Raw genomic sequence first — 24,445 nt, forward strand, 5'->3', positions numbered from 1 at the left:
CCCAGTAGGCCCATCCAGATCACAGCCTCTGCTCTCTCCAAACCTCCAGGGGTTAATTAACCAGACTAGGTAACTAGCTAGCGTCCTCAGATTGCATTAACAGACAAACACAGCTATTGAATCTTTGTCTGTGTTCCAGTAATATAGGATACTCTTTCACAAAATTAAACTGCTCTTCCCGTGAACAAAAGGAAAGAAAAAGGCAAAACTAAAGGATTTTTTTCTTCTATCCATTAAGAATGTCCACTCTGCTGTTTGCTCCACATCTGTGATACTCTGGAGAGGTTGTTTTTTTTGTCTGGCGACAGAGATAAAGACACTGGAGGAAAATGAGGATTCTGCCATACAGGGCACTGCATCATGGCTTTGTTTGTTTTCTTCACAACTTCTAAAAAAGAATCAATATTCTCTGATAGGCTGTGGTAAGACACCTTTTCTTATGTAATTTGCACTTTAAAATGAAATCTAACCTATATGTTAGGTCATACATGAAAGCTATATATTTCCATTTGAGACTAACATGATGTTACAGTATTATTCATAAACATGAAAACTCAATTTCATGGATTTTTAAAGAAATCACTCTATTGGAAAGTTTATTCATATATAACTGATGTACACAGTGGATTCATGCAATAACTTAAATGATATAGAGATGTGAAAGCTTTGGTCTCATGTGATTTGTGCTTAAAGTTCCTCTCCTTACTAATGTATACAGTTTTTACAAAAGAACATGCTGCAGACAGATGCATAATATATTTAGCTAAAGTGGTTTAGCTACCCTTTGAAGTCATTGCAACACTTTCATGTGCAATAACACTTGGACCCATCCACTCTCCCTAGCTGAAGTACACATTAGTCCTCATTTATCAACTGTGCATATGAAACATTTCTGGGATTCATTAAGAAGTAAATGTTCAAAGCTATGTGTGAATTTCACTCCATATACAATATATGGTCTCAACCATTCATAAAATATACAACAAATCTGTGTTGGTCATTCCTCAAGTTGAGTTGTGAAATAACATGCAAAACAAGCTGTTTCTCTGTTGTTATCATCAGGACAGCTTGTGCGTGTCTGAGTTGTTGCATCCCTCTCACTCTCGCACAACTGTGTGGTTAAATCCATTTATCCCTTAACATAGCTTGTAACCTGTTACTTTGTCAAATTAGATGGCTCTTTGACTTCATATAGGTGCTGCTGGGCATACTAAAAAAAATGATCCCAAGTTCAAACAGAGAACATGTTATGCTTCCAATCTGAACTCCACCAGCTTCCTCTTCCTCTTGCTAAAATGCAGCAGATATCTTAGCGATCATTGTCTTTGGCAGTGAGGTGTAAGTGCACTGAGCATACACTGCTAGTCGGAGAGGTCTCACCAAAGTGCTGAGGCTTAAGGAAAAGAGGAGCATGATTCATCTTGTTTGTAAGACAAGCCGTTATTAGGGGCAGAGAAGAAAAAGGCCTTGGCTACCTCTCCCACCTAGAGCATGTGTAATTGCTTTCGGCTGTACCTTGAGAATTTGATGAGTCAAGTCAAGACTTTTGTTTGGTTGAATGAGAAAGAAGGAGCTTGCACAGTGAAAGTGAATTATCACAGCATTGCTGTGGAAATGTAAAAGTCAAGCAATGGGGCCTGAGCAAGTTTAATGCACTAGCCATTATATTTGCATAATCATCTTTCATATGAATTAATGAAAAAAGCCAACAAACTGCTGTTATTTCACAATTTCTAACTTTTAAAAGCAATACACATCCAGCTCACACTTACTCTCAGCTTTCATTACAACCCTTTTTAGATGTTGCTTTACAGCAGCAGTGTTTTTCACAGTGATCTTTTATTTATGCCACATGCAGTTTTATCAGGCAGCATCTTTACATATGGGGGATAACCTGATATTGTAAGTAAGTATTAAAAATAGATTAGAATGTCATATAGAGATTTGGGGCCTTATTTGTTGGTGACTTAAGTGCCCTAGTCAAATAGATATGCAGGCATAGTTACGTTTATTTGAGCTGCACAAGTGGACAAACACATTCAGACGATCAAAATCAGCAGCATCCAGTCCACACCTCTGAGGTTGCCAGTTGCCTTTCTGTGGATTTGGCTTTCCATTGTGTCCATTCCTCCCTTAAACCTGGAGTTTAGGAAGGGCAGGCTGATGCACACTGTCACTTACACACTGAGCATTGTTTTGCAGTTATGAAGTGAATATGGGAACAAAATTAAATGACATTAATCATGGAGAGATCCATTTATTTGTCAGTGTGACTAATTTCAAAATTCTAATTGCTGAATTCTCAGTTTAGAGACTGAACAGAGAAATGGAGACAAAGAGAAAAAAAGAGAGAGAGAGAGAGAGAGAGAGTCTGTCACATGGGTAGACAGAGTGAAATCAGGTTTTCTTTCCGTCTTTGGAAGTATTCTGGAAAATCATGTTATATGATGCTACCATCAGAGAAAGCGATGTAATATTCATAATATAAATAATAATGCTCCTCAGTTCTCTCAAAACAAAAGGATGGATTGATCAGAATATATATAGTCATAAATGATCAAATGGAGACATAGCCACAGTGGCTGATGAATACCATGAATTTTAAAGAACTAGAGGAAACACAAAAGAAACAGAATGAGGACTGAACAAAAACACTGTGCTATAGTCGCTGTGGTGGTGTTGTTCTGAATCGTTGCCTTTGTTTTTAAATCAGTATGGACTTTGGCATACCAGTGCTCTTCATGCATCAGTGATGTTGTAACCCCCCCTCCTGGACCGGTCTCCACAGGTCGAAAATAGACTCATGGAAAATCCACCAAACCAAATGTAGCTGAATTAATTTTCAGAGACTCGACCCGAACAGTTGGACCTAGGAAAGTCACATTAAACGCGACCAGATCCAAAATATGACATGGTGTTTTGTGACATCTTATCTGATAGGAGTCGGCTCAGGTTTATTGACTCACATTCATATACACTGCGACCCATAGCAGAAGAACAGAACCCTGAACGATAAGGATGGATAGATTGATGGTTGGATGGACGGGTTGAGTTGTGTCAGGTCCAAATTATTATTGGTCAAAGCAGTTATATGCAGTCATCCTCTGTAAGCATAAATATCTGTCGAGCCAGCCAACATGATACAGTGTTTATTAGTTCTCTCTAGTTCTGATGAGTCATTTCCATAAATCTAACTAGCACCCAGTGAAAATTGTTCCTCATCTTATCATTTTGCACTCACAACAGTAAAGTAAAATCCCTTTATGTTCCGGCTTTGTTACATCTACAGATGGTCTGCTTATCTCACACTTCTGACTCAATGATCACACGCGCTCTGGGATTATGCCTCGCTGTGCTTTTTTTACTCACCAAGTGCCATGTCTCTTTAATTACACCTCATTACCATAATGTCCTTCCTCCTTCTATCGCTGCACAAACCGTAAAAAGTTCAACCAACGTTCTCCAACTTTAATCATGTGACACACTGGTGAAAAGAGACAACAATACGATACTGGATGCTTTTTCCTTTAATTAAAGCAGAATGAAGTGTATCGTATCTGTCAAAAGAACATCAGTTTGAAGAGTCTTCATAAGACCCTTTGGATGTACTGGATTCAGTAATGGGGCCCATGGGCTTTGTCATATATGATATATATCAAATTACTTGTCACACATAAGCAGTGGTGGTCAGCAGCCAAGACAAAACCACACATCATATTGTTGGGAGAGGAAGTCTTCCAGTTCAATCTAGAAATGAAAGATCATTCTGTCTGACCAATGAACCATCTGTTGGGAAAGTAGAGCTTCTTTCTCTCCCCTGGTGCTTGCAATTAGGGTGGCAGAAATTTACAGGATAACGTTCCAATACCCATAACTGCTATTACAACTGGGATCATGTCAAATCAATTGATTTTTTTAAATAAATAGTAGTCCAATATCACATTATTTTCTTTCCTAAAACACTTCAATCCCCTTCACCATCACAATGGGCACTATCCGCTACCCCTGTGCGCAAGGGTATTTGTTATACCTTTGTGAAGACAAAAGGAGATTACGTTTTGTTTATATTTGCCACTATAGCCACTCAAAAGAATGGAGGGAGAATAGTTTGAAGTGATCTGGTGTGCAAAGAGAAATCAAGTCTGACAGCTTTGCTTAGTTAGCAGTACGTATGCACAGGACAACTAACTGGCCATAACTCTCTGGACAAACACTATTGATCTCACTTATTCCCTTTTTTATCACTTCTGAGCACACGGTCGTCTACTCACCTTTTTGGAGGGATTCTGGCTGTGTGGAACACATGGACATCAATAATTAATTGCTGGAAGAACTACCTATTCAAACCATCTGGGCTGTAATTAGGCCACAGTAGTGCCCTCTAGCTTGGAGTTGTGTCTTTTTTTTACCAATGCCAGATTGGAAGCAATAACATTTGTCCCTTGAACCTTTCTATCATCATGACACAGATGCAAACCTGAGGGGCTTTTTGGAGAGAGTAGAGTACTGACACATGTTGTCTTTTTGCACTGTATTTTTGTGCCAAATCACATTATTATCCTCATTTGAAAACAAATTTGGAAATGGGTCATCATTTTCTTATTGGCGTTTCAAAAAATGACTATATATTTATATATATAACAACTCAATAACAAAACAATTCCTGAACATTACATGGTTCATAAAGATTTACTGAGGTCTTACATTTGATGGCAATAGATTGTGCAGGCATAACTAATACATTGTTACCTCCATCGATCTAAAATACATTATAAAATGCACAAACACATACAGGGGAGCATTGTTCTTGCCACGTACATTGCTAAGATTTGTTAAATTCCTCTATCCATCTTATCATAACTTCCTACTATAATTGGAGAGTGTGTGTGTATGTTTGTCGGTCAATACGAAGATCATTCCTCTAATCACCTCTGAACTTGGCAGAAACATTGTTCAGTGGACAGTTTTATTATATGTTTTATTTGCATTAACAAATTATAGTAGTCAAAAATCGGAGACATGAATGAAATCATGAATGATGTCACAGTTGACACAAAAACTGTTTTGAGAACACGGTGGAGAACAGTAGGGGTGATGTGAAGGGGGAGGATGGTATGGGAGGGTCGGCAAAGAAAAGTAAAAGTTTTCATTGGAGGTTAGAAAGGTTATGGTTAGGAGAACTAGACAGGCCTAAAGAAAGTCTAGAGTGTGAGCACACGTTGCCACACAGGTTTTGTCAGTGGACATCATGGACTGTGACATGCAGTATTGTGAGGGTTGACGAGACAGCGGCTTGAACGTTTGGCTGCTCTTACAGAACAGCTGTCAGAGCAGATAAGCACAAAACTCAGTATTATGTTTTTCCCATAACCAACAGTGAGGTGCCTTGGATGGTGGTTCCTCTTTCATCTTCCTTTTTGAGTTCATGGTAGTGATGGGTATAAATTCTGTACATTTCCACTGTAATTTTAATACATTATCCTTAACAAGACATTTTGTGTCATTGTTACATTGTGTAATTTTTCTGTCAGGCAGTCATTTTAACAAATTAATCCAAATATTGATTTAATGAGATTTCATAATGCACAGGTATTTGCCATTCCTTCTTTTGAGGCTTACCTTGCGGCTATGTTAAAAGATTATACTTCCCTCACTCTCCCTGATGCCATCAGCACAGGGGAGTCAATAAGTTAAGTACACATTGTCAGTGGGAGGAGGCTGAAAACGATGGGAGAAATGGGTAAAGTGCCATGAGAAATGGCCGTGTTAATGCAAAAAGCTCTGTCTGCAGTGGTCTTCATTTGGGGCTTATCTTCACCAAACAGACCCTTGATGCAACTCGCCCTAGGTCTGCATAGGCACGGAACGTTTGCTGTGAGGAAATGGTTGTGAGAAGTTGGAATCCATAAAGCATCTATGCTGATTTATACAGGCTTGTTGAGCGCTGTGTCTGCAGAAAATGTGATACAGGTATTTCCTTAGCCAAGTCTGACTTTGTAGTAACAGAATACCGTGGCTTCTAGAGATAATGATGGAAAAAATAAACAATTATTGAAATTAATTGCATCATGTTTTGATCAGACTTATATTCAGTGTCTCATCAAATAACTTAAACTACTGCAGTTGGTTACTGTACAGCTACTAAGGGTTGAGTCTAAAACTTTATTTGGAACATATTTCAAACTAATTTTTACTCTGCTGTTACATTTGAAATTTACAAGCTAAATATATGTTATATTATATTATATGATTTTTTTCTAGACTGCAATGACTGCAAGAGCTCAGGCATTGGAAATCACTGAGGCTACATGGAGCTTGTGGCCTTAGTGGGCTCTCTGTTAAAACAGTAGCTCCCCACACCTGCTGCCCCCCCTAGTAGTTAAACTAACCACCCAGAGCTGTCGTCAACTAAACTGCTTCTGTGCATTGAGCAGTCCCTGGGTTCCTGCAAGTGCTTTTCCAATACTCCTTTTTCTAAGGGTACAACTTTAGAGAAAAGGGAAAAAGAAAAAACAAATCGGGGGAGGGGGAAGCTACTGCATTTAGGACAATTTATTTGCTATGCTCCGTAGTAACACGCAAGTTACACGTTGCCAGAGCACAAAAGACAAATGTGTCTTGGACCTTTGGGATCCACCTCAAGTCCAGAGGGACAGTGACCAAAGATGTAAACATCCCCCATCATGAAGTATCAGTGTTGTCCAATTCCCCCTAATGATCATTGCATCTGCAGTGTTGCCAGCACTGCAGATACCAGTTGTTAGAGCAATTTGCTAAAAACATGTCCATGAGTTTCGTATATTTTTAACAACACACGTTCAAAATAAAGCAGAATCAGTATAAAATAATATTTAGAACAAAGAAAAAGAAGTTTTAGGCAAATATGAGGATGATTGGTCGCAAGGGGCACTGGCATTCACATACACAGCTTGTTCATCTTTCGATCTGGCCACTGTGCACTCATCTCTGCACTGCTCTCTGCCTCTCTCTAACCGAGCAGCCACAGTCAGCAGGGCGTACTTCACATCCACACAGCAAAATGGTGGCAACTGACTTCAAAGGCACATACCTACAGTAACGTAGGTAATCTAACACAACTGCTAGATTTGTCACAAGGTCATTGTTTAAATAATGTTGCTGAAGTGCCTTTATAGACAACTGCTCATTGATGGCTGAGTTCAATGTAGGTGTGTCAGGAAGCCTAACAATTTGAACCTGCCAGTGTTATGGCTCATGAACGTAAAAAGTGTTAATACTATAAATTAGATTTGCTTTCCTTCAGTGACAAGTCCGAGTGTCTTTGAGGTGGGGGTTTGTAGTTAACAGCCATCAGTACTGGGTTTCATTGCATCAAAGAACAGTGGTGATGACACCTGAAAAACGCCATTTTCATCAAAATGTGGCGTAGGAACAGAACTCCTCAAGTTTTTACTGTATTACAAACTTTTCTTGAAAGTTGCTGGAAACCAATATGGTAATCCCATTAGAGTGTTTGGACTGGAGGCATTCGGCAATGGATAAATCAATTTAATTAAAAAGGAACATGTTTACTTCAGATTTGAGCTACATTGTTTGTTTGTTTTTTACAGTTTTCACAAGTTAACATTGTTTAAACTGCAACATTAACTGAGCAGCCACAGGCAATCCCAAAACAATCTCTCTCACATGCACTTGTCTGAATGCAGCCTATGGCTATTGCCTTTGACAAACAGATCCGTGTTCAGATTTAAAGTTCCTAATTTATCTTGTTCTGTTCCATCCGTACACTTTTACTTTTCTTCAGAGAGCCGTGTGAAAGATACGGAGACCACCCAGTATTCTTTCTCATGAATAATTCAAAAATAGGAGATGGTGAAGTAATATGGTACCATCATTAATCACACAACTAAATATAGATGAATTTTATGTTTGACTGGTTTCTTAGAGGCAAAACATGGAAGTTATATCAGAGTTAGGCTGAAGTAAAACTGTTTGCCATTTGTTTGTTGGTATAAAGTATCACAATAACTTGATATGGGAGGAGCTGCCTGGGACTCCCACTGTCTCCTGTAGGGGGTAGGTTGGGTTATCCATCATGACTGAATGTTTGGCCATGTTCCTCCTCTTCCCCACCCCCACTGTGTAGACCACAGGACACCTAGGGCAGAGTCTGTCTTCCTGATCAAAACCCTTTTTCAGCCCTCTTTATTCCCCCTCATCACCATTTGTGATGCACCCCACAATGGCAGTCATCCGAGAATTTCTGCAGGTGACAGTTTGTAGAGAAGATAAAGAGGAACAGTGCTCTGTGCTGCACACCGCTATGTCAGAGGCAGTGGGCAGTCTCACGTTTTGTGGTCTGTTGGTGAGACACTCGATTGGTCTGGTCATTAGGTAATGATCAAGCTCTGTCCTCTTCATCTTTGCCTTCAGCAGTGATGGTTGAATTGTTGAAAGCAATTGAGAGGTCAAACAACCCACACCGTGCTCCCTGCTATCTCCAGGTGTGTGAGTGCTCTCTGCAGTAGATGGCTGCATTATCGACCCAGATGTGTGGCTGGTGGGGGAACTACTGGGGATCCATGAAAGGGGTTTGTGGTGAGCCAGAATGAGCTGCTTCAGGGTGTTCATCAGGTGGGATATCAACGCCACAGGTCTTTGGCCCCTTGGGATGCTCAGTCTTTGGGATCTGCACCGAGCAGGACATTTTCCACTGAATCTGGACTCTTTCCAGACTCAAGCTCAGGTTAAACATGTACTTGACCACCTCACACAAGCCGTCTGCACAGGCCTTAAGAACTGAACCTGCAGCATTCTCTGCTCTGATCTTTAGCTCTCTCCTCACCCAGTCTGTTGTGATGCAGAGTTGGGGGCAGGGAGGGGAGACAGACAAACATGATGGAGGCGTCTGAGGGAAGTGATGTGGGGGGATGGGCTGAGCAGGCAGCAGGGCTGTTCACTGGGAGTAGTGTCTGAGACAAGTCTTTTGAAGAAAGTATTCAACTCATTTGCCCTCACAGAATCTCTCATCATTTGTTTGCAGTTGTCAGTCCTGTGATGCTTTCTATGCCCCTCTACACCTTATATACATTCCGCTGCTGCAGTCTGACCTCCATCCTTCTCCTGTAGTCATGTCTGCCCAACCTGACCTTCCTCTTCACCTCCTTCTGCACCCCCTGCATTTCTTCTCTGTCCCCTGACAAGAAGACTCTTTTTCCTGTTCTGCAGAGCCTTCGGTTCAGGTGTTATACAGGGCTTGTTGTTTGAAAAACACTGTACTGTCCTGGTAGGCACAATGCTTTCAAGACCAAAGTTTATGTAATCGTCCCTGTGTGGCTCTTAAAGCACTTCCCAGGCTGTTCTTTTAAAATAGTCTCTCAGGGCTTCATTGGCCTCATGTGACCATCTTTGTGAAGACAGGCAGGGGATGCACACGCTTGTATTGAAAGATATTCTTCTCTCTTACAAAATGTTTTGTTGGTAAGCGTAAAATGCACTTGGATTAAAACAGTAACTTGAGAAATCTCAGGCTAGAATATGAACATCTCAAAAATAAAAAGTTCTAACAGTTGTAAAGCTGAACAACAGAGAAATTGGTCAGTAACAAAACATGCAGTGACCTTTCTGTTTACCAGGATAAGGGTAATATAGACCAAAATGATGAAGGATGACTGCTTTCCAAAAGTATTACTTACACTAGAGGTTGCTAAAGGCCATTCAAAGTGATATTTTTATTTGTGGACGGAAAGACAGCAGTACATGATGATCGTCCTCACCTGTTGTGCATTATGTGCAATTTCCTGGCTTTATGTCTGGAAAGCATGTTGCTTCATGAAACGTCTCAGAGCAGCGGTCGAGTTTGTAGATAGCTTTGTAGCTGCGCAGTAGATACCCAGAACAGAAAAGTGGGAAAGAAATTAACATAATTACAATTTCACTGATATTCCAAACATAATGAAAGCTCTAAAAAAAACCTCCCCCACAGTGTTTGAAGTGGAAGTGAACAGCATGAACCTCTATAAATGCAGCATTGACTCAGACATTTCAGGCAGAAATCAGCAGGGCAGTCTTTCCGACATTGTCTGTTGCAACCTGCAGTACGTTTAATTTTTTTGTTGCGTTTGTTCTTGAACCGAATCACGTGACATGGTCAATATCCAATAAGGCTTTACGATCCTTGTGTTGTCCATAATCCTATGGGAAAACACACTGCAAAGCTGATGACAGAAACCGGTACAGCACCCTATACAAATACCCATTACAACAGTCACATCACTCCAATATCTGCCTTGATTTGTCCTTGGAGACGTCATTAACCCTTTGTAAGCCTCTCCTCAACCACAACTGCAGCAAAATTGACCATGTTGTGTAAATTCCCATGGGTGATATTGAGGGTCCTAGGTAATATCATCTGCCTTTGCAGTTGTTCACTTGAATCGGCAAAATAAGGCATTTAGGTGTTGGCATTGAATAACTGTTGTGATGTGCTGTGCAAACTTTGATAAAGCACTGTACTAAAAATGCACTTTATTATTTAAATGTATTTAAACTCATTTAAATAAGCAGACCTGTGTAACATTACAGACATAAAAGTTGTAAAGGTGAAAACCAATGGAATCAACCATGTTAATGAGTTGCTGCATATTCGAGAGCCAGGGCTGCATACACACACACAGAGCAATCTATGTGTGTGTATGCAGCTGGGCTCTTGAATATTTGTAATATAAAAACATCACATAAAACAATTAGCAATTCGATAGATTACATTTTAGTCTTTGAATCTATTTAAAGTGATTCAATTCAATTTGACAAAGTTTTGACAATGTATTTGTTGTTTTAATTTGCACCATAGTGAAACAAATGTGCTGTCTGTTGCCAAGTAATGAGCACACTGATATATTATATTAAACAAACAATTATACAGGGGATTAATTAAAACAGTAAAATAACTTGCTGTGTTGTTCTAGGAAAACATCAGAACTTATTTTCATTCCGTATCATCGTCATCATGTTTGTGGCACCTCCATTCCACACTTCTGTCCTTGTGTCTTCATTCCCCATCCTTATCGCTTTAGTTTTAGTTTAGTAGTTTGGGTTTTTTTCACGTAGATTTTGTTGAAACTAGAGGGTTTCACATCAAGATTTCAGTCAAATCCCAAATTTAGTAAAAATACATTTGGTATTGTATTCTTTGAGGTCCATTAACCTTTAAGATTTTAACATATCACAATCCTTCAAACCTTTACTGATAGTTCTTGTTTTGTTTCATTTGTCCATTTGTAGAATAAGTACATACTGTAAAATGGAATGCATTTCAGTCAATCAATACAGTATTACCGTCCCTCAGATTTCCCATGCTGTTTGCAATACCAATGTAAAGCTAGATAATTGCACTTGTATATCTCACCACACATCAGCAGAAGTGGGAGGTAAGGAAGGTAATATATAGAGGCACCAAAGGGACTGATTTTAAGGGCTGTATAAGTATATGTTGTCTTTTCTGAGTAGCTGCAGCCTGCAGAATTGAATGCAATTTAATGACATTGAGCTGCAAGGCCAAAGGTCAGCTCCTTTGATTGGGTAAAGGGAGAGGAGAGAGAGAGAGAGAGAGAAGAGAAGACATGCCGAGAGATGGAGGAGCAAGCATCACGCAGAGAGACTGATAACATAAGAGAGAGAGACGTACCAAAACATGTGCCAGAGAAAAAGAGATGGAGAGATTTCTTGTAGATATTTGGACAGGATCTCTTACCAAATGTAACGGAACACTGTTGGGACATCGCAAAGATGCATGGGTATGTCAGAACTGCATATGCTCGTTTTAGCTCAAATTATTAATAATTTCTGTTCCATATAAGAAGTCTTTGCTTTTTCCGCTGTGGATTAGATTTTGGGTATAAAACTCTTTTTGCCTTCTGGTGTCTCATGGTTGTGCTGAAGCAGGTGGCGGAATCTGAATCTTGATGTTTGTGAAGAATCTCATAATGTCATGTTGTAACTGAATATGGAGTTATCTGTTCGACTACAGTATGTGTCAGAATGTTTGTCTCGCTGAAATACCAAGCGGTGCTTTATCACTATACTTGGTTTACTGCTGCACATAAGGCAATGGGAACAATGAAGCCTTTATAATGCTGAAGTTACATGGTTTGTTTTTTTGCCGAATTTTAAGGAATCTGCAGTGTCTGTCACCCTTTGTTATACTGTAGGTGACTGTTGGCATCGCATTTTTATTTATTTTTTTAGAATACAGGAGTTTCTGCTTTTTTAAATACACACGTTTCAAACTGTCATGCGCACTTTTTTTTGTCTCCCCATGCAATCGTAAATGTATTGAGTTTCTCTTTGACCCGATGTAGTCTTGCTACATGATGAGAGTGGGGGCCAAGGATTAAAGCATCCGAGCTCTCAAAGGGCCAAACACAATGGGCTAATATCTGCTGCTGATGCACTTTAATGAGTCAACAATTTAATTCACAAGACTTTTCAGTTCAAAGCCTGGGAAGGAGGAACCTGACTTGAGATTCTGCTTATACTTTAAAACTACTCTTCATACATGAGGCTGAATAAGGTCAGGGGAAAGGAGGGAGGTGGTCCGTGAGGGAAATTTCAGACAGTCTTGCTGGTTGTGCAAGTTTTTGATGAAGTCATTAAGGGAAAGTGAAGATTAAGGAACAGAGAGCAAAGGAGATTTTTGACTCTTCCTTTATCTAACCTTTTTGCTGGCAGCAGTCTGGTATGTGTGCCAGTGAGCGAGACGCGGCATCTGTGGCTGCATCATGTCGCAGGGTTGTGGTTTGTAATCTCTTTATAGAGGCAGCAAGTGGAAAAAGAAAATCCCTCACTGAGTAATAGTGAGGGATTACAGTAGTATTGCTGACCATTTGTTTAGAATGAAAAATGTTAAACAAGGATTGTACTTCCAGTTTGCTGTCACACTACGTTACACAACATATCCATAGTGTTAGTGAGTCAGTTATTTGTGGGCTGGTGTTCTGTGATAAATCAATGATGTATTTTCAGTTATCCATATATTGTATCTGTATCCTGCATTGTCCTCATTTGATAGGGATTCAGCTCTCTAATGCAGTTATTGACGTTTCACTGAAGGCTGCGACTGTTGCCTAGAGACCAAAACATCATGTTTGTTCTTTGGACTCCCTTTGTACAGATATACCGTATATTGTTAATGGTGTTCATGTAATGTGTACATTGTATACCGTTACCATTGTATACCATTAGCATTTAAGGTGGTCAAAGTGCTGACGCAAGATCCATTTTCCAAGTATAAGGAATTCACCACTACTGTGTGTGTATTTCCAGGCTAATGTGTAAGACTATCAACATGTTGATTTTTTAAAATGTATGTTTATGTTGATATTTCACAGCTGACAGTAGAATATCCACGTTCAAAGCATGATCTGTGGGACTAATGAAAGATACATTGAAAATAAATTAATGCATGTAATATGGGATTAGTGAGGTCGGTACATATTAAGGCATTTGCTGTTACTGTTAATTGTCCCACATATTTATGAAGAACACTTCTGTAATGCACCCTGTGGGCAAGTCACACATCTATCCTATTTGCTCCTGTTAATGTGAGATTAAGTAGCCGACCTGAAAGTCCTAGGCGGAGCGCAGGAACACAGACGTCTCTCTGGAGAACATTCTGGCCTGTTTTAAGTGGTACTATAAACCAAAATAACTTTACCTCAATATCAATATAAAGGTGTATTAATGATGATCGTGTGTGAGTCTAATGGGAGTAGAGAGCAGGGAGTCATTATAAGTGAGACAAATACACCTACATAAATCTCTTATACATAGCCTATTATGCTCTAATGAAATGATTCTTTTTAGCTGACACATTACAAATTTAGTAAAATGACATTTCTCTCACACGGACCTTATTAAATTATTTGTATTGGACATTGAATTACCAACTTATGTTCCCTTTCTCACAGACTCCTGCACGTCCCCAAAGTTCTGACGTGTTAATAGCTATTAAATGAGGGATTAACGTCCCTAAGAGGCTTTTCCTGCGGGATGCATTGAGATCTGACTGTGTGATGTAGGACTTTTGACTATTTACCAAGCCAGGGGTTATCATGCATAGAAAAGAGCAAACTGACTCGATCAACTAAATTTATCTGTAATTAACAGGGATTAATTGGGCTTTGACTTCACTCCGCAAGCCAAGCAGAAGGGCAATTTGTGCAAGGAAGCTTATTATTACCCCGAGGCTGTTGATCCACACTGTTAAGGGCTACTACATCCCAAAACCCTTTGTCATGTGACTGCAATCATGCTGTGTATGCACTGTGTAATCGCGTTAACGATTTGAGGAAGTACCTAACCCTGAAGTACAGTGTGTTATGCACAGTTCAGGAAAATGCTTAAGAAAATGTAATTATTCGTACTTCTTTATTTTTCCTCATCATTTGTGCTGCTGCTGTTACTACTCCCACTATTATTCCTGCAATTGTCTATTGATTGGCATTGTTTTATTGTGTCCAGGTTCTATTGTGAAGAGGCATTGTGTCAGAGTAGCAGTTGTTTGTGGAGTACAGCCTCATTTTGCATGTTGGCGGTTTAACCTTAAAGCCCTGCTGCCCTTTACAAAGACCCTTTCAGTAATGGATAAGGAAAAGAGAATTTCAGTCTCTTCCCTCTCATTATGATCCCATTTGATTACTCATCTATGCTCTTTTGAAAAGGTGGGTTAATTGTGCACTCTGACTATGAACTAACCTGTGAGTTAATAACATCTTTCCTTCAGGGTCGCATCATTATAAGATATAAGCCTCATTAAAATAAAATGATGATTTAATAACTTTCCCTTACAATGACCCTTATGAGGATGTACTGTTATGTTTTAGTTATTGGGGAAATGAAGGCATCAAACACTACTGCGCTGTCTTCAGAAAGCAGGCATTAACTGTATCTGGACCACTAAGGCTTTAATTAATCGTGAGAAAAAAATGCGATTTTCAACAAAGTACAAGATTCAATTTGCATTTGGACTTGTTTTTCCTTTCCTTTAGGTGGATTGTGAGGGAGTCGTCACTCTCATTCCTTCCTCATTATAGCCACTTACATCATGATGAGCTGGACGCAGTTGACGTGAGGGCAGCAATGTCAAGCACTAATGTACAAAAGAGCTCGCCGTATAACTGCTGCTCCCAGTATGGAGCACATTCTGGCTCCGCATGATTACACATAATGTTGCTTTCATTATTGCTTTATTCCTCACACAACTCCTCTCCTCTGTGCCTTTACTTTTTCTCTGAGAGTAAATTTTCATCCTTTGCCCACTCTTGCAAGTGGTTCTTCCTCCTCCAAGTCGGAATGGTTTAAACATCACAGTTTGACGGTTTGATTATGCTTTTTGCAGGGTGTTGATAATTGCTGGGTAAGAGAAGCAACACTCCCATCATCTGGCATAAATTTGTGGAGGCTTTTCTGTGTGAAGAGGAATCACATTGTGAGCGATGATCAGTGCCTGGGGGCCGCATCAAACACAGTCAGAAAACCTTTCGAGAGGACATAGAGGCAGGCCAATTTCATAAGTGGTGTTTTATTGGTCGATTGCACAGAGACCAACTTGTTATCTAAATTCTCATACTACTTGAGCAAAAAAGGTAACGTAACTCAAGAATATCCCCGGAATCGATGTGTTTCCAAATCCGAACAGTGATATACGCCGTCATTGCCACTGTACTTTGCTGGTTTTTAATGTTTTCACTTGGACAGGAAGGCTCACTAATGCTGATCAAATGCATTAGTTTTTTCTAATGCATTTCATTCAAATGGAATCAAGTTATCTTACAAAACATGGCTTTGGAATCCAATTTCAAACCCCCTATTGCCAAAATCCTTTTGTGTCTCACTGGGAGGACCTCTGCACAGCGTGGTCTACCACTGAGCAATGTAATTTATCATTCTGCTTAATTGTATGCACACCGTATTCGAGCAGTGGGACTAATTGGTTGGTAAATAATTTGAAATCAAACAGAGATCGTGGGTGTCCACTCTGCCCTGCAGGAAGAGCGATGCCAGCTAGCAAATTGACCTGCGATGGCTTGATTTAATTTGCTTCAATTAGAACAAAAACAGCCTCCATTTTTCTGTCTGGTTGTTGGCTCTGCTAAAAGTTTCAATTAAAACTCAGTTTAAATCTTCATTCTTAATTGCAAGAAAAGGGCATACAAATAATGTATACAGTATATTAAAAATAACTAGCCAAATAAAAATACTCAGTTATATATCATTTTATAGCCATACGTGATGTAATGGTAAATGTTGCTGTTGAAGTTACTTAAAAGGTAAACACCATGCATACTTATTGGCCTTATATGGCCTTATTTCTACAAGCAACCTGTATCAGTTGTGACTTAATAGTTTATGATAGAAGGTCTCAATAGGACGCAATAGTAGGGAACATGAACATAAAGTAAAAGCTTTAAATGAAATAAAATTCACTGACTAAAACAAATTACAATTTAAAAAATGCAACATCCAATGCTTGATTGAAATGTTATGGGACCAGTAGAGAACACTAAGTCAAAGTTATTTTTTTAAGATATTTTCCCACTCAATGCATTTCTACTAATCTACAGGAGCGATTTTATTCCTGTTACATAGAGGTCCTTTAATTGTTTGTCTAGACATTCTACACTGTTGATAAAACATCTTAGGTGGAAGAAGAGGGAAAATCCATTTGCACTCAAGCCCTTTTCATGTTCAGAAAGAGGTAAAAAGCCTGAAGGGGCCAAATTAGAGGACAAAGACCGGTGCTGAACTCTGTAAAGGCTACAATCATGAATGGCAGCCAGCAATTAGGTAATCACTGCACATTTGTCTGGTTTGTCCAGCTTGTCAAAATTCACATATCCTTGGGTACCTCTGGAACTTGTTATTCAGCTATCGTTGTTCTAAATACTCACTGATCATTTATAGTAGAGGAATACAAATTCAAGAAGATAAAGCAATAAAGGCAGGTCTTCTGCATGAAATGCCATTTGAGAGGAAGAAACCATGCAAGTGAAAACACGAGTATGAGCACATGCTGGGCTGCGTGCCACTCCAGTGAAGACAGACGTCATCCCAAGTCATCCTCTTAGTAGTTTGCCGCGGGCTGTGTTCAAAAGTAAAGAGTGGCGCCATGGGACCGAGAGACCCCACATGTTTTGAGCGATTCGTATGGAAATGAGTTTGTGATATGAATAGTAATCTAAAAAACACGTGCTGCCTTAAAACACCGCAAATACTATCTCATTTAAGTCTGCTAGTGAAGAAATCCATCATTTGACTGGTAAATTATTATGCAAGCTTCATATTCACGTGGAGCTACTGTATCTTTTAAATGATGGCCTTGCACAAGCGACCTCAGCACCTCTGTAAAATGGCTGATTAATGCTGAGTCAGACGCCATTAGCCGTTATCGTCCTCCTCTCAGGATCCAACCCTGCACTAATGTGGGTCAAGGGCCACATTATAGAAACATCCTCAATGTGCACGCTTATCTCAGTGCTTTGCAGGTTTCTGACATCATAGGGCTTCCGGTGAATGTGACTGGATTGTTGACAATGTTGAGATAGCACAGAAATATTTTCTATGTGTAAAAAAAGAAATAATCCTGGTTTAATGTAAGATACCATCAACGCAAGTTATTTCTTAATTAAGTTTGACATTGAATTATCGGAATTATCAGTTATCAGTTGAATAAGGTGGTGATAGCCGAGCAAGTCATTTTAATAATGGCTGCTATGCATTAAGGACAACGCTGATCTCTTTATGAGGAGAAATTGGTTTACGCGGCTCTTTGAACAGTAGACTCAACCTGTGAATGCAGAAAGAAGGGCAGACTCTTTGATTCCGAGGGACGAGAAAGCTGAATTTACATTCTGTGATCTAGCTGTGATGTTGATGTAATAACACCTTGTCTAAATTTTTACATACACCTTTGCCATAAGAATCAGAAATACACATTAAAAAAATCATCTTCCGTGACATGAATTACAACGTATGTTAGGCCGTCTATGATCATTCTTGCCCAACCATCACAACACGGTTGATATTGCTCCTGTTCCTTCAAAGGCTCAGAACTAAAGGGTCACTATAGCAGGAGCTGAGAATCAGAACACAGCATCACTTTGAGACCAGTGGGGCCAAGCTGCAGCCCCTTCATCCTGTTCTTATTCCCAGCTCATCATAAAGTGATGTTTTGGTCCTCTGGTTCTTGGGATTGTGTAGTTTCAGCCATGATGTGATGGTGGTGAACACTGAAAAGCTTTTACAGATAGTGACTTTAAATGGTTTTAGGGGGGATTATTTCCCTTCAAGACAGGAAATCAATGTGACAAATTTTCTTCTTGGGGCAAATTCAGTTTAAACACAAGCACAACAGCACATCAGTCAGTGCAAAACAGGAAGATACTTTAATTATATTGTTCTGTTTTTAATTATCAGGGAAATGTAAAGGAAACACGAGGCATATTCAGAAAACAAGTGAGCAATGCACCCACCAGTGAAATACACGACTCGCTCCACAAATACACACCCACACCCACACACAGATGATACACTTGCATTATGGCTGTCTCATTCAACAACATGCAGGTGAAAGGGGTCACAGGCTTGCTCTTATTTTGATTACACACTGTTACAAAGACATCACATCATTATACTGATTAGACACCCTCTTAGTAAACCATTGAATCATATGGGGATAGATTTCATGTTGACAGTGTGTGTGAGTGCACAGGGTTGATATTATGTGGACAAAATCTGCAGAAGCGCAAGGACATATGAAGATTTCCTGATCATGAGTGTGTGTGTGTGTGTGTCCAGAAAGTAAAAGGACTTTTTAAACAAAGTCAAGGGATTAAGTAATGTGATAAAAATCTTAGGAACGATTTGACAGGAGCCTAAATACAAATACTTCTGTTGAAGTCTCACTACATAACCCTGCCTCCCAATATCTATTTCCAGTAGTAATTCATCAAAAAATGTTGTGTTTCAAGCATAGCATCAGGCTAGATAAGTACTCAAAGTTCTCAAAATATAGAAGTATAATATCATAGATCAAGAATTCATCAAGGATAACAATTGATTACAACATGTACAACACTTATCACAGGCCAGTATACAGTGCATGTGTACAGTTGCAATGGAGAGGCAGCCATACTCAAACAAACATTACATTAAGAGGAGAGGAAAGGGCAAGATGCATAAAATAATCACAGTCACATGATCAGCATAAGAATAAATACAAGTACACTAATGATACATATTAAGATGGAAGAAAATCAGAGCATCACTTTGTAGAATGTAGTCACTGAAATACAGACATAAATGTCAGAAGACCAATTATTCAATTAAAATTCAGCCTCTGGCTAGGTTTGGTTTAAGATCAAATCAATGTGGCGTCATTCATTTGGGAAAAACGGCATTTAGACTTTCAAATTATGGATGTATGTGATCTGTGATGCTATAGGAGGATTTCATCTTCACATTTCTGCTCTTTCATGGCATAGCATATGTGAAGGGTTTTATTATGCTACTCCAAGTTCATAAATGCTGTACTTTTATTGTACTTGTGATTCACACTTTAAATAGCCCAAATGAAGAAAATCAATGTTCCTTTCATCCCCATTTATTGCTTTGCTTTGCGTAATGCTTATTTGTGGGTGGGCTTGTCGTTGCGCAGAAAACATTAGCATATTAAATGCCTGGGGGAAAATGCAGATTATTCCTCTCATTGTTTAAATTTAGTACAGCCCATGACACATTAAATGAAGCAGGGATGGTTTGTGCTCTCTGCAACCTGTCACCCAGTCACCCAGTCTGTTTGTGCCAAGCAGTACAGTCAGTTCCCGTCATCCACGTGTGCTTATGATGCACGCTGTATGTGTAAAAGCTATAGACTAACAGCATAATTAACTATATTTGAGATGGCTCAGGTTATGTCTTTACGTAAGCGGCTATGGAAACTGGATTAAGAGGCAAACATGTACTTTACGTCATATTTTGTGACGTTAAGCACACCTCCAAGAAGTGCATTTACTATCCTGATGGGCCAACACACATGTTTGCTGAGTGGTTTCAATGTATTGTAGTGATACAATTGGTAGTACGCACAACTATTGATGTAAAAGCAGATTATGTAGTAGCTGATGATTCATACATTTAAAAGTTTGGGTTATTATTTTTGTTTAAATTACTGGTGACACCGCAGACAGACACTCATTTACCATCAGTTTTTTTTTTATGCAAATGTGATTATTCCTCCAAAAAATTATTTGATACATCCACCATTTGCTTACATTGTGTTTAAATACATTTTTAGATTGTATTTAAGTATTGTTACTGTGAGTCTTTTGTCTTTGTTGTATGCATTTGAGTTGCAGTGATATTTTGAATGATGCCCTTCATCATTTTAACATGTTGATTGTATTTGGTCACACTTCCCCCACTTCTACAAGGGTTGAACATGTTTTTGAATATCATCATGTTTATTATTTCTTTGTAAAATGCACATACACACACAAAAAGAGGGTGAGCGAAAGAGATAGATCCATCCATCATGGCTAGTTGAGATGCAACATGTTTGCTCAGTACAGTCTGACTTAGGCACATGTATTATATAGGAATGGTATTGCATTCAGCTGTATTTTGTTGGCTTGTTTCAGCATTATACGCAAAACCTTACCCCATTTGGTCAAATAAATATAAATTCACGGTGTTGGTATTTTTCAAAAAAACAAAGAAAGATGAAGAAGCAAAAGTCCAGTAACTCAGTGGGTTGGAAAGATTCATAGAGAAGTTTATATTCATGAGTTTCTCTTTGCTTGTTAACACTCACTAGGGGATTCTTTCCACCAGCACCAACATGTCTTGATCAGTGATTTCTGCATAAAAGGAAAGCGAAAAAAATTCTGAGTGAAAAAAAAGTGCTGTTGAACTAACACTGGAAAAAGCAGAGAATAAGTCATTTATTGCAAATAGTTTTGTTTCCAAGCTTAGTTGAGGAAGTTCATGTCCAGCCAAACTTTTGACTCAAGAAATCAACTATAATTTGTGCCATTAGCAGAGTATTATATGTTGACAGTATGGTCTACTGAAAGACTACTTCTAATAGGTGATTTCTTACTAACCTTTCTTTCTCTTCCTCTCTTTGTGCTCTCTCTTGTAGAACCGTGACAGAATGGTCGACTGTATGAGCAAAGTCATGCTGCACACAGTCATCTCATGCTGGCAACCATTCCTGGGACTTGCCCTCCTGGCTGTCTTTGTGGGCTCTACCCTGGGATGTCCCTCGCGCTGTGAATGTTCCGCACAGAGCAAGGCAGTTGTCTGCCATCGCAAGCGCATGCCCACCATCCCCGATGGCATTCCAATCGAGACAAGGCACCTGGACCTGAGTAAGAACAAAATGACAATGATCAACCCTGATGACTTTGCTGCCTTTCCCGGACTAGAGGAACTTGACCTCAGTGGAAATGTTATCAGTTATGTTGAACCTGGAGCATTCAACGCCCTGTTTAACATGCATTCACTGAGTCTTAAGAGCAATCGTATCAAGCTAATTCCCCTGGGGGTCTTCACAGGCTTAACAAATCTTACACGACTGGATATAAGCGACAACAAGATCGTTATCCTCTTGGATTACATGTTCCAGGACTTGCACAATCTAAAATTTTTGGAAGTGGGTGACAATGACCTGGTTTACATTTCTCACCGTGCATTCAGTGGACTTTTAAGCCTGGAAATGCTCACTTTAGAAAGGTGCAACCTAACAATCGTACCTACTGAGGCCCTCTCCCACCTGCACAATTTGGTCAGCCTCCACCTGCGATACCTCAGCATCAGCACTTTGCACCCTTACTCGTTCAAAAAGCTGTTCCGATTGCGGCATTTAGAAATTGATAATTGGCCTTCATTAGACCTTGTGCCAGCCAATACCCTGCATGGCCTCAATTTGACCACTCTGTTCATTACTAACACCAACTTGTCCACCTTCCCTTACCTAGCCCTAAAGCATCTGCCATACCTGACGCACCTTAACCTGTCCTATAACCATATCCGGCATATTGAAGCTGGGATGCTGATCGAATTGGTTCGTTTGCGAGAGCTCCATCTAGTTGGTGCTCAGCTATCCACTATTGAGCTCTACGCCTTTCAGGGCCTACGCTCGCTTAGGCTTCTCAATGTCTCTCACAACCGACTTGACACATTGGAGAAGGGTGTTTTCCAAGCTCCTGAGTCTCTGGAGGTTCTTCTGATCGACAACAATCCCTTAGTGTGTGACTGTCGTCTTATGTGGACACTACAAAAAACGCCCCCCATATTCTTTGGGGAATCACAGCCAGTGTGCAGCAAACCTGAAGGGATCCGAGGCCGACCTTTTAGGGAGTTTAAGGAGACTCTCTTGTCCTATTACGTCACATGCACTAAGCCAAAAATCCGTGAGAATAAAACACAAATGATCACTGTGGATGAAGGTCAGCAAGCAATGTTGGGCTGCAGTGCTGAGGGAACACCAAGGCCCACTGTCTCCTGGCTGTCACCCCGCCGTCGAGTTCTGACAAGTAGAAGCCATGGTAGAGTTCTTGTCCACAATAATGGCACATTGGAAATCAAGTCAGCAGAAGTTCAAGACAGCGGTGTCTACCTTTGCCTAGCATCCAACACTGCTGGAAATGACACCCTGATGACTTCACTGGCAGTGAAAAGTCTTGGATCTCTGTACGCTAACAGGACCCAGTACTACACAGATCCCACCAATGCCACTGCCAATGGGACGACCAGCGTGACCATCGGGCTGGACCTAAAGACTATTTTAGTGTCAACAGCCATGGGCTGTTTCACGTTTCTGGGAGTGGTCTTGTTCTGTTTTCTGCTCCTTTTCGTTTGGAGCAGGGGGAAAGGAAAACATAAAAACAACATAGATGTGGAGTATGTGCCCCGATCAAAGTCTGATGGCACTAATGTTGATTCGGCAGACGGACAAGCAGGTCGTCGTTTTAACATGAAAATGATGTGACTTATTTTTTTGATCCAAGAATCTGGATTGTGGAAATGCCCAAAGGACAGTGTATTTTTTTTTGCAAATGACTAATGAACTTCCACTGCTGTGGGGAGAGGTGTTGAAAATGGGAGAAGTATGGCGTGGCAACGTAACATGATGCGCAGGACTTTACTGGATCTTGACATAAATCCGTGATATTGTGTTCTGAATACTGAAAAGCACATAGTCGAACAGCCTCTTATATAACTGCCAGTGGGCAACTTCTTCAACCTGGACGAGGAGGGAAAAGTGTTACCATCAAGAGGCCTGAAGGGAATAAGTGTCATTTATCGGCTTTTTGAAATTTATATGCCCAAAAAGAACCCTTCAGTATTGGGTTGGATCAGAGACTCTGCTGAACCGTGTACAGTACAAATTTGTATCTAAGATATTAACCTACTTTGTTTAGTCTTGCGCCATGCTTACTCACTGAACAAATTAATGAAACAAATCACAATTTCCTATGTTCAGTACTTTGCATATGTGTACCTAATGCTTCATTATGTACATGTATGTACATATTCATCCAAAAGAACTACTCATAGCAATATTCATGGGATACATTAGCCAAAATTGATATAACCCCTATGTTCAGCAAGAACATTCTTATGACTTTTTGAGTTTCAACAGAATCAGCAAGGGCTTCTATGGGTGATTATCTGTACCTGTTCTAATGCCTAATTGAGTCCTAGAAATATATGAAATATATATTTATCAATTAAAATAGAGGATAAAGGATTTATTTATCACAAAGGTTGAGCATTTTACAACAATCAGTCCTCAGAATCCAACGTGACACTTGGACCATCATGAAGATGACCCTGGTACTGATCAAAGTATGTACATGAACCACATTTTTTGTCCTATTCTTGTCTCTTTTTAATTCTTCGACTGTACCTTTGCTGGTTTGGGAAAACTACATGTGTCAATTTTCCTACAGTGACATTTGCATCATTTTTCCCCAGTAAGGAATTTGGACTTTGTTGTGGTAGTTCCTCATTTTGTTGTTGAATCATTTAGATTGTGAAAACTTAAAAAAAAAAGTTTAAAAAAACAAAAAACAATGTATGTGAAATAAATGAAGATGTATTTGTACCAAGTCTGACTAAATTGACTGATACATAATACTGTCAGCTTTTCACCAGTAACATTTACAGACACCACCGTCTCCTCCTCACCCTTATTCAATATCTTCTTCATAATTCTAACAATGAAACAGGGAAAGTAAATTGTTGTTTTTGTGAAATTCTTATCAAAATGTAAAACTCTAAACTGTCTGATGCATTCAGACCCTAATTTTGACTGCGCCATTTGCCAGGCATTTATGGGGAGTTTGTGGTTCTTTACATCAGGGGGGATCCTTGAGTAATAAGTCTGTTAGAAAAGCCATTA

At 39.6% G+C, this 24,445-nt stretch overlaps 1 protein-coding gene across 1 annotated transcript in view; it reads left to right on the forward strand.

The window, feature by feature from the left end:
* lingo2 (leucine rich repeat and Ig domain containing 2) overlaps positions 1–23,952 on the forward strand; it is a 149,962-nt gene extending 126,010 nt beyond the window's left edge. The window contains exon 4 of the mRNA XM_076149104.1: positions 21,179–23,952. Coding sequence (XP_076005219.1) covers positions 21,191–23,029 — 1,839 coding nt within the window. The 5' untranslated portion in view covers positions 21,179–21,190 and the 3' untranslated portion in view covers positions 23,030–23,952. The remainder of the gene's footprint in view (positions 1–21,178) is intronic.
* The last annotated feature ends 493 nt before the right edge of the window (positions 23,953–24,445 follow it).

This window comes from Genypterus blacodes, unplaced genomic scaffold (genome assembly GCF_046128005.1).
Source record: "Genypterus blacodes isolate CSIRO-AG114 ecotype Tasmania unplaced genomic scaffold, CSIRO-AGI_Gbla_v1 ptg000044l_1, whole genome shotgun sequence".
NCBI classification, from domain to species: Eukaryota; Metazoa; Chordata; class Actinopteri; order Ophidiiformes; family Ophidiidae; genus Genypterus; species Genypterus blacodes.